The sequence below is a fragment of the Cynocephalus volans genome, chromosome 4 (genome assembly GCF_027409185.1).
Source record: "Cynocephalus volans isolate mCynVol1 chromosome 4, mCynVol1.pri, whole genome shotgun sequence".
NCBI classification, from domain to species: Eukaryota; Metazoa; Chordata; class Mammalia; order Dermoptera; family Cynocephalidae; genus Cynocephalus; species Cynocephalus volans.
Genome location: NC_084463.1, coordinates 47,610,590 through 47,622,466, shown reverse-complemented (window position 1 = coordinate 47,622,466; position 11,877 = coordinate 47,610,590). Strand labels below are relative to the sequence as shown.

General features: G+C 43.5%; 1 protein-coding gene across 1 annotated transcript; it reads left to right on the top strand.

Moving 5' to 3' along the window:
- The first annotated feature begins 3,611 nt into the window (after window positions 1-3,611).
- On the top strand, window positions 3,612-4,040 carry LOC134376098 (histone H3.1-like). The gene has a single exon (XM_063094772.1). It carries the CDS (start codon window positions 3,630-3,632, stop codon window positions 4,038-4,040), a length of 411 nt encoding a protein of 136 aa, XP_062950842.1. The 5' UTR covers window positions 3,612-3,629.
- Window positions 4,041-11,877: the final 7,837 nt, after the last annotated feature.

Below are 11,877 nucleotides of genomic sequence, written 5' to 3'. Positions count from 1 at the left end.
GAAGGAGAAGATCCCACCCCTTCTCTGCACAGGAGCTAGTGGAGTCTGTCAGTTTATCCGATTAGGCTTGAGCTGAGCACCCTGACCCTGATCAGCAGAGGACTCAGCTCTGGGAGTGAGAACAAAGACCTGCTAATGAAGACCTCGTCGGCTTCCTCCAGGTGATGAGCAGTGAAGATGTTAGACACAGTGTGTTAATAATTGACAGAACCTGGGCGGTCGTAGGAAAGGAAGTTGCACAATACACTCAGAATGCTGCACTCAGGGTTTCATCGAGGACAAAGATTACAGACCAATGTCAAATTTTATGTTAAACATTGACATCTTTAAAATATAACAATCATTCATTTTTTAATAATCAGAACAAATATTAGCATAATAATTCGTGTGTTTGAATATTTTAAAGTGTAGCAAAATGAGTATATATTTATATCCTCTGTGAATTGAGAAAAGGCTGTAGCTCTTCACTGTCCCGCCTCAGTCCGCGACGGATTGACGTCCCCACCACTGACAGCGTCCTCCAGTGTGCTGTGCACAGTTCTCAGTGTGAGGAACTCGTGGTGCAGTCACCACACCATGATCGTTTACTTTCTGTTTCCTTTATGTCCCATCTAAGCTAAAGTAGGTAAATGCTAATTGATGTATTGTGTATTATTCAGCTGGCTTATATTATATGACTAACTTTAAACATTACCCCATTTTATAGGTTTCAGTTTGGCATATTTTACTGTAGAATATGAAATCTAATATAGATATGGTCATTTGACTTACATACACATATTTTTATGTTTTATTTTATATATTGTTCTATTTACATTTTACACTGAGTTTATGCACACTTTCATCATAAATGTATATACATTTTTAACAGAAAAATAAAATCAGTTGGGTATTGTTTTGTCATTTGCCTTATAATTTCCATTTAACATAGAGATGAGAAAAATATCAATGTTTTTTGAGTATTTAATATTTTAGATAATTACCTAGTTCATTCATGTGGAGGTTGTTGTTACTGACTGTGCGGGTTAGAGCACCATTTTCTATTTACTTCTGAGTTATATTCACCCTGATTACTCTAGACCCAACAGCTGTTTCTGTAGTTGGGGGACAGCAGTTTGTCATTGCAGTACAAGGGTCAACTCAATAATAAAATATTACAAATCAATTTGAACCCAACACATAGCTTTGAATTATACACAACATACACGCACATATGTACAAAATAATATTTTACAAGTTACAGTTGTGTGTGGGATATAATTACAAAAATACAAAATAAATAATATAAATAAAATAAAAAAGTACGTAGGAATAAATGTAACAAAACTGTGAAGTGTGTTTGAGAAAAAGCATAGAAAACTCCTGACAGTATGAAAGTAGACATAAACGAAAGATCATATTATGTTCTTGGGTAGAAAAACTCAATATTATAAACACATCACTTTTCATTAAGCTATTTTATGAATTTAATTTGATCTCAATAGGGCTGTCATCAATTAGGTATTGAAACTAGGCATGTTATTGTAAAAATCTTAAAGATTAAAACAAATAAAAATAGCCAAAGAAATTCTGAAAAAGAAAAAGTAAAGGTGGTTTCCCTTATGAGCTATGTTGACTGGTGAATAGACTGGTAGATCATTGGAGCTAAAAATTCAGAAATAGACCCAAGTGTGTGGAAATTTTATATAAACAATAAAAGCTACAGTGGGGATGGCATCATTAGCACCGGGTGTTTGGGAATTTGATGTTCCTGTCACAAAGGTAGAAAAATTGATCTATTTTTTACAACCTATAGGATGACGAAGGTGCAATCAAAGATAAATTTGCATGGCTAAGAAGGAAATACTAAATATGCAAATTTTGATAAGGTTAATTCTAACAGGATATACTGGGTTTTTTGAAATTTATGGGGATGGAGAGACAACCCTCAAGAGTTGGTGTTGCTCCCCATTACTCAATTTTAAAGTGGATAAAATATTTTCTATGTTTCTTTCTTTGAGAAATTAAAAATTACTAAGGCTTAGCTACACATGATCCTCAAATAATTATTTCATCGGTGGTGCTCTGCTGAGGAAGGGCATAGATTCTCACACCCACAGAGGCATGAGGTTCCATCAGATAGGAGACTTCCCCCTGAGGCCAGAGCTTTGTCCTTTGCAGGTCATCAGAGGCTTTCCCAGGTCTGCACTGTGCTGCAGAACAGCCCTGCCACAGAGGCTTAGCCCTGATAATCCGACCTCAGAAGTAATAGATCTGCAACATAACCAGCACCATTTTAGACAAGCTCAAGTACAAAATGGCACCGTCCACCTCCTCCCCTCCCCTCCACCTTTCTCTTTTACAAGAAGCCTCTTGGTTTCAGAGAAAATGAAACGTTTGGCATTTCCCCACGTGCAGAACTCTCCATCCCCATGATCTAACTCAATCCCCACCCTGGAACTACATCACCCAGCTCTTGGTGCACTGTATAATCTCTACCACCCCCACACCTGGTGCTGTCCCCATTTTCAGGGCAGCCCTGGGCAGTCCTCCATTTTGAATACAGCCCGCCAGATTTCTTTCTTTAATAAAGCTTGAACAGTACCCAGCATCCCGACTCGCTTTCTTTCAAGAAAGTGACTGAAGAACCTGTGTTGTGGCACTCCTGCAGGGATCCTGATCTCTCTTCATAATCCCTTTCAGGGATTTAGGTTCTTTCCTGAATTTGCCCATCTCACAGTTAGACTGGAGGTTTAAACAAAAACTTTGTTCCTCACTGGGACCCCTGCACTGTCTAACAAGCTTCTCTAGAAGTATGATGTTCTAATCTGTCCTGAGAGGCCCCATCCCAGAGTTTCTCTATGTGTGAAAAGGAAAGTGGGAAGAAGAATAGGGAAAAATCAGGCTCTGCTGGGTACTGGCTCTAGGGTTTGCTTACCTGATTCATGACTCTGATTTACATAAACATTGACAAATATGAATGTCCACTATTACCATTCTATTTAACATTGAATTAAAAATTTTGCCAGCAAAACTTACATAAGAATTATAAGCAAAATTCTGAAAATTGAAAAAGAAGTAGGACTGTCATTGATTGCAAATGACATAAACTTGGTTATAAAATATTTAAGAAATTTGGGGCCAGCCCGTGGCTCACTTGGGAGAGTGTGGTGCTGATAAAACCAAGGCCACAGCTTCGGATCTCTATATAGGGATGGCCGGTTAGCTCACTTGGGAGAGCGTGGTGCTGAGGACAAACACCAAGTCAAGGGTTAAGATCCCCTTACCAGTCATCTTTAAAAAAAAAAACAACAGTATGTTGCTGTTAATTGTAATGTCAAATTTATTTGTTAAATAGTTCCAAAAAGCAAAATCATTTTTGTTGCATGTTATGGGTTAATGTTCCTCTAATTGCAGTGCCATAAAAGCTTATTGAAGTTCTTTTGGTGAAACCAGGCACATCATGCCAGCACCTCGGGGCCTGCCCAGGGACCCAGTGCATGAGCGCCTTAAGAGCCAATCAGAACATAGCCTGCCGTCGCGCCACCCGGCGGCCAACCAATGGGAGCGCTGCGGGCTCTATAAAAGCGAGAGCGCTGAGCTGCTCAGTGCCAGTCGGGAGCGGAGACAGCGGGAGCCACGTCGTGGTCATGGCTCGCACCAAGCAAAGGGCGCGGAAGTCGACCGGCGGCAAGGCGCCGCGGAAGCAGCTGGCCGCGAAGGTAGCCCGCAAGAGCGCCCCGGCCACCGGAGGCGTGATGAAGCCGTACCGCTATCGGCCCGGCTCGGTGGCGCTGCGCGAGATTCGCCGCTACCAGAAATCCAGCGCCCTGCTGGTCCGCAAACTGCCGTTCCAGCGGCAGGTGCGAGAGGTCGCGCAGGATTTCAAGACCGACCTGCGCTTTCAGATGTCGGCTATGATGGCGCTCCAGGAGGCCTGCGAGTCCTACTTGGTGGGGCTGTTTGAGGACACCAACCTGTGCGCCATCCACGCCAAGCGTGTCACCATCATGCTCAGAGACATGCACCTGGCGCGCCGCCTCCGCGGGAAGCCGGTCTAGGCTCCACGGGCGGTCGCCCTGAGGTCCTGTCACTCCAAAGGCTCTTTTCAGAGCCACCCGTTTGGTACAAACAGTGGCTGTAACATGGCGGGTTTCCGGGCGTCCAGGGGGCTTCTTCCGGCGGCCGGTGCCGGTTCTGTCCCCTCTGTTCGCTTATCGATTAGGTAGGTAATAAACCTAATGAGGTGTTTGTGGTAACTCAGCCCAATGCCAGTTAGGTTACGAGCCCCGCTAGTTGTCTGCACGAACTGGAGCATCTGTTCAGAAGGCAGCCTAGTTAGGCGCGCGCTAACTCGGCTTAGTGCCAATTAGGTTGGAAGACTAGTGAGTGGGGTTTATTAACTTGGCCCATGTGCTGTGGGGCTGGTTAGAGGCGTGTGTTTTCAGGCCATCTCCAGTTAGGCCAGAAGTCCAGAGTCACATGTTAACAGCGTAAGTGGAAGGAGGTGCTCTACTCGGTAGTTAACTTCCTGAGCAGTGTCTGGCATGGATGGCCCACATCCTGGCACGTTGGAACAGGCTTCCCAGACCTGCAAAGTAGACTGATAATCTGGGGACGAGGGTCGAGGAATCAATTTGAGGAGAAATCCTGTCACCAGGGTGGTTAGCCAGGCAACCAATAGTGGAGTTTAGGTCGGGATAACTTGAGAATGGCTGTAAGGATACGGATGTAAGAATTTTCCTTCTTTGGTACAAATTACAATTCTTCACTGAAGGCTTCATTAAATTACTGGTAGCCAGGCACTGTCTGGTGCTGAGAACACAGAGTAAAATCCATTCCCTACTGTCACTGGCCACTCGGTTTTCCAGGGGCTTACAGTTGAGTGAAGGAGGCTTGTATTGCATGTAGAAGCAATGATAGTAAAAAGTGCTCTTATGAATAGCAAGGGGTGTGAGTAAGAGGCTCTCAGAATGCATTAGTGGGATTTGGAAGCCTCTGAGCCCGGCTTATATCCTGCCGACTCAATTCAAACGCTATAGCAACTAAATGAGTACGCACACAATTAAAATCTCCACTTTTAGAATGTACGTAAGTAAGCTGATGACAAATTCTTGAAGGACTGTCCAGAAAACAGTACGCAGAGACTGTTATAAAGAGAAGCAGACTAATAATATAGTACTCAAGGAAGCCTTTCCAACACACACATTTGTGTTACATCCCCAGGACTGTGCGGAAGGGGCACAGCTCTGCACTAGGCAGTGTTAATTCTGAGCAGAAAGACATGGACCTGTCCAGGAAGCGCAGCAGGACTGATAAAGCCCAGCAAGGGTTTTGCGTCCAGGGGTTTGCAGGCAACATACATGTCAGGTCCCATGTGAATCCTTGACTCAAAACCATGTGGACCCAAAGCTGGAGAGACGTGCTGAGAACTGGGCAGGGTGGCCAAGGACAGGGATGCACCCACTGGGCCCCATGGGGATGCCTTCTCACTCTCCAGATACCATGCCACCAACTTGGTGGTGCAGAGAGAAGATGACTTGAGAAAAGCTGGAAGAGGAGAGAGCACTGAGACAGGAGAGGCTCAGGTTCTCCCCCTTGTGATATAACTGGGGTCGCTCAGGAAATAGCTTCTAAATACAGGACAAGTAATGCTGCCCTCTGTGGTAGGAAACAATTGCTTGAATGTTTTTAAGTTAATTGCTTTCAAGTGTTTGTCATGAGAACCAATTTAGTCCCACCTGGAAAATTTGAATCATTTTTATAAAACTATGAAACTATTATAATTAGGACTGGGGCCTTTGTTGCTGTCCTGCCGGTCCTACTCATGTGGGAATAGTAAGCTGAAGTGTAGACATTTGTTCCCCTTTTACTGAATTCTGTGAGCCCCTGAATGCTACAGAGACAGCCTCAGAGTGGAGCGTTTATCAGCAGAATGCAGCGGAAACCCTGAAAATAAGCAATGGAAGGAAAAGAGGGCTGGGCATCAGAGGAAAGACTACGCCACCCCAAATATGCCAGGTGGGCATGTGGATTACCTTGAGCTAAAGGCACTTAAAAAGGCACTTCTGTTTTCTTCCTGAAAGCAGGGGACGTGACTCCCATGGGAAACATGCCCTTCCTATACCAGGAGACAAGAAAGATTCTTATCACCAGAGATGGGGACTTGAGGCTGAGAAAAATACACACCTTGTTAAAATAACTTGTATCTTCGTTTAGCCTCATATAATTTAGTTACTTTTTTACAAGTCACTACTCTGCTCAACCTGGTATGTAAACACGTAGGCCGAACCACTTTGGGGGTCTTCATTTTCCTGTGAAGGTGCCCTGGTACATATAAAAATGCAATATGTATGCTTTTCTACTGTTAATCTGTCTTATGTCGTCTTACTCTGTTTAGGTTGCTATAACAAAATACCATAGCCTGGGTGGCTTTTAAACAATACAAATTTATTTCTCACAGTTCCGAAGGCTGGAAGTCATAGATGGGGTGCCAGCAGATTTAGTTTCTCAAGGTCATTTCCTGGTTCACAGATGGTAGCTTTTTCATGTGTCCTCACATGGTGGAAGGGGTGAGGACCCTTTCTAGGGTCCCTTTCATTAGGGCACTAATCCCACTCATGAGGGCTCCACCCTCATGATCTAATCACCTCCCAAAGCCCCAGCTCCTAACCCCATCACCTTGGGGTTAGGATTTCAACATAGGGAATTCAGGGGAACACAGACATTCAGTCCGTCACAACCTGGATTTGTCTTTACACGACACGATGGACTTTCCTGACTAGGAGTCAGGGTTGAACACAGATGCCGTGACCCTGCTGTCCTGTTTCCGGGGGCCCGTCTTCCTTTCCGTTCAATGGAGCACACTATTTTTCAGGAGTGCCTGGTTCTTTCTCTCGTCTTCTCTGCAATGTTAATAACTTCATGGGGCTGGAGGGAGCAGCATCACACTGAAAGAGTGCCACTGACCGCCACAGTGAAGGGACAGCCGCCTTGTAACTGTTTAGACTTGGTTTCCGAATTGACATGGCTGACATTTTCACTTCAAAATTTTATTTATTTTTAAAAAGACTATAGAAATGGTATAAGATTTAAGAATTTCAAGGGTTTATATAGTGAAAATTGAATCTTTTTCAATTGGAGGGGGTTTCTCAGCCCTTAATTTTCCCTTCAGATGGAGTTTCTTGTATATTTTTCAAGAGGTGCATATACAATCATCTAATTATGACTTTTTACCGAAATGTGCATATATGTTGTCTGACCTGTCTTTTAGTAAACCTAACAGCTTACCAGGATATATAAGAGCTTTCTGATTCTCCTTAATGATTTTATAGTGTTTCCTTTTCAGGATATTAAGGCTGTTTTTAATTGTTTTACCGTAAAGGAAAAATAACATCTCAGCCCTATAACCAGGGGTCCCAAACAGAACATTAATACTGAAATCCTAGGCTGATGCAGTATTTTAGCAAGTATTTGTTGAATATCCACATTTTCCTGGGGGTGGGGTGGGGAGGGAGGGCGAGGAACAGGTGGAGACCCTGTAAGGCAAATATAACCCTTTCTTTCAGAACTTCATCCTCTGTCCTTCTCTTTTTTTCTTTTGCCACTGGGATAAAAACCCTTGACCTTGGCACTGTAACACTGTGTTCTAACCAACTGAGCTAGCCAGTAGCCCCATTCTCTGTCTTTTTCAAATTCAAATGTATGTAAATCTTGTTAATGGCTAAACAAACCTCTTGCCAGTGTGACACCTCAGGAATATATCCTGAAGGACGTTGGAGCTATTTCTGAAATGTAATTGTAGAGAAGGAAAAATACCTCTACCCTCTTAGGTTTGTAACTGGGGCCTACAAAGTAAACTGACAAAAGCCAGATTAACAGGAGAAAAAGCATGCACTTTTCATCTTAAGTTTTTAATTTTACATGCACGGAGGCTTCAGAGAAAAAGGAAAAACCAACGATGCTGTTAGGCTCAGGCACTCACATACCATTTTTAACAGGTGATGAATTATGGGAAGGTGACTAGGGCATGCATAGGAGACAAGGGTTGTTTAGTAAGGATTATTTGTGCAGACTCTTCTTGGTACAGAATTTCCATCTTCTGCGTGGCCATAAAAACTCCCCTAGAGAGGAGATTTCCGGCAGTCCTCATTTCTCAAAGTTTCTTTTAGTTAAAGGAAGCTCCAAGAAGGTTTCTTCAATTGTCTTCAGCTCAAAATAATCCCCATGCCTGTGTACTCATAGCATATGTTGGGATGGCACACTCTGATCTCCTTCATAATCATCGAGGAAGACAGCACCTTGTGGAGGACACTGACGTTAATAAACACATGTATTTCACAGGGCCATAGCCTATAGCGTAGTAGGACCAAAGTCCTTAGTTTAGCAGGACTAAAGTCCTGTAGTTTAAGTCATAGCCCAACTCTTTAGAAAAACACATGGAAATGCTAAGATTGGGAAAAACCAGAAAAACTTTCACAGGACTGAAGTCTTTAATGTAGATAAGAGAATTGAAACACAGCAAAAGTGATTGCTCTGGGGGCAGTTGCCCTTGGTGCAGCTAAACCTAAATAATGAGAAAGTATGTGAACTAAAACCTTCAAGGCTATTCTGCTAGTTAGTGGTTGGGGGATGTTCCACATCTTACCCTCAGCTGTTTCTTGGAGTTTCTTAGGGAGCTAAGCACTGCTATAGTGATTATTTCATTGTTTCTGTATGTCACATAGCTTAGTTCTATTATTCCTTTTGATGGTAAATTGCTTGGACTATTTTAAGTTACACCTGCTTTAATGAAGATTGTCCTGTAGCCAGTTTGTTTGTTTTCACTATGACTGATTAACCCCCTGTGTTTCTTCTGTAACTTTCTTGCCTGTACAATAAAAGCTGAGAGAAAACCTGACCCAGTGCTGTGCCTGGGCCCCTTCTCTCTTGAAGGAGTTCTCCCTGCAGACAGACACTTCAGGCCTCTCAGTGCTCTCTGCATACGTGAGCTCTGAGTAATCCTTTGCATCTCAGTCACTCTACGAGAGGTGATGACAACACTCCGTCTTCCAGCTGCCTAGAAGGAGATGGGCTTCACTTCAGATGTCACCTGGCTCTGAACTGCAAAACCTCCCTGAGGTACTGAATGGGTGGTATCCACTCAACTTGATGAAAGGGTGAGGTTGCTGTTCATCTTTTCAGTCTCTTAGTGAGTTGCCTGTGATGCGCATGATGTTCTGGTTTAATGCTTACTCAAAAATAAAATGGTTTTCTTTCTCTTCTCCCTCTGTGGAGGGGTTTTCTGGGTTGGGGAGAGATTTTGTTTTTTGTTATATTTGCCCAATAGGCACAGATGTACCTGAGGTCAGAGTGGACCCCTAGCACAGTTGCTGCCCTTCCTCTGATGGGACAACCCTGGGCACTGGCCACTGGGACTCACCATGTGTGCTAGAATTAGAATGCATTCATTTAAAGTCCTTTATCTTCTGCAGTTGTTATTAGAATAAACTGATCCAGCCACTGTCTATTACATTAAAGGTTGTGTTCTGTTTCTTAGAACTCTTGGTTACAAGCAACAGAAATGACAATTCAATCTGGTTTCAAGCATATGGCATGGTTATTACTAGGATATCTCACAAAGCAGGGGCCGCAGGATAAAATAAGATTGTGGCCCCAGTGCCAGACTAATCCGTCTTTTTGTCTCCCACCTCTGTTCTTTTCAGCCCCCACTGTATTCATCTGGCTTTCTCCACACACGATAAACACCACAAACAACAGTTCTGTAGCCTTCTCACCCTTCCCAGCTTCATCCACCAGAGCAACAGTCAAGAAATGCTCTTTGTTCCTGAAATCCAAAACCTGGGAGGAAAAGAAAGAAATACTACATGCTAATTTTAATTGTAATGACCGTACATTCATTTGCTCATGTTGCCATAAGAAAATACTGCAGACTGGATGGCTTAAACAACAGAAACTCATTGTCTCTCAGTCCTGGAAGCTGGAAGTCTGAGATCCAAGTGTAGGCAGGGTTGGTGTTTCCTAAGACCTCTCTCCATGGCTTGTAGACAGTGTCTTCTCCCTGTGTCCTCACATGGTGATTCCTCTGTGCTTGTCTATGTCCTAATCTCCTTATAGGACGTCAGTCCTATGGGATTAAGACCCACCCATATGACCTCCTTTTATCTTAATCACCTCTTTAAAGGCCCTTTCTCCAAATACAGGCACATTCTGAGGTCCTGGGTGTTAGGACTACAACATATGAATTTGGAGGGGACAAAATTCAGCCCACCACAGATAGTGAACACAGGGACCCACCATGTGCCAGGCACCGTACAAGTGTGTTCATTAGATTATGATGTTCTGTGACCACCCTCTGATCTGGGCACTGACATTATCTATCAGGCCCAAGGGCTTGTGGCCCAGCTCAGGGCAGGTGTGCACCTGCATCTCACGCAAAGACCGCAGGATGGCCATGGGGAGTGGAGCGGCTCATGCCCAGTGGGAAGCCTGTGGCTGGGGGCTGGAATGGTGGGGGCTGGCTGGTCACCATGAGCTGTCCCTTAAGAAGGGTCAGAGGGTGAGGCCAACAGGAGGGTTCCAGGATTCTTTCTAGAAGCTTCCTGCTGTGCTCCAGTCAATGGGCAGTTCTAGCTATGAAAGTTCCATACCCTCACCACACACCAGCCTCACCCTCAGCCCCAACAGGACCCTCCAAGAAGGCCCTGCTGTGGCCTCCCCTTCCCTGATGCACTGTCTGTGGGGCTCCCAAACCAGAAAAAAAAATTTACAGACTTTATTTTTTAAGAGCACTTTTAGGTTCATAGCAAGATTGAGCAGATGCCATTAAATATCACCACAGAGCCCTATTGCTCAGGTTCCCAAGGCACCAGTAGATGGAGGGTCGAATAAATAAATAGGGAAAAAAGGAAAAAAAAACACAAGAAATAAAAAAGTAAAAAATAAGGATGATTTTAAAATTTAAAAAAGAAAACAAAAGGAAATTTAAAAAAAGAAAAAAATATGCATATATCAAGGGGAGGAAAAATAATTTTCTCCAGACCCTTCATAGTTCTCAGCTGGGCCTACCTGTGGCACAAGACAGACTAACAAGAGAAAAACAGAAGTTTAATAACACACATACCTCTTTGTACACATGGGTGATACTCAGGAAAATCTCCAAGAGTAAATCTCCAAGAAGTGGCTCTGACTTCAGACTTACATAACCACCTTTCGCTGAACCAAGAAAGGGGAGACTAGTTCTGGATACGTGGCCAGGAAAAGCACCTTAAAGACAGGTAAGAAACATTATGCAGAGCTCAGTCAGTGCTGTTTTCACTAAGAGTCTCTAGTGAGTTAGTGACCTTCTTCCTGGTGCTAAGAGAGAGCCATCCTTACAGATGGAGACTTTCATTATAGATATAAATTTCCCTTACAAAAGGGTAACTTCTACTCTCTTTTTAGGGTTTCTTCTGTGTTGGCTATTTCCTCAAATAATCAACTTAAAATAATCCTATGCCAAAGATGCGTATTTGGGGTAGTGTGTCCCAAACCCTATCACTGAAGCATTCCAGATGGTGGAGGCCATGAACTGGCCTCCTGAGTGATGATATGTCACATGAAACTCCCAGGAGGCTGAATGGATCAGGACATGCCACCCTAAAATATGCCACTTTCATATATTGATTATTTTGAGTGAGGGCCACTGAGAAACAGCAAACACATAAGGAGTTTCCTGCTCTCTCCCTTTCTGCCTAAAATCAGGGTATAAATTTAAATTTTGTAAAGGAAATTTCCATTTGTACAGTTGCCCCCTCTCCCGTACCAGGAAGAGGAGACTGATTCATCACCAGAGGTGAGTCTATCTACCATGAGTTTCCCCCATACATTCCCTAGTCACTTCTCCACAATTTATTGCTC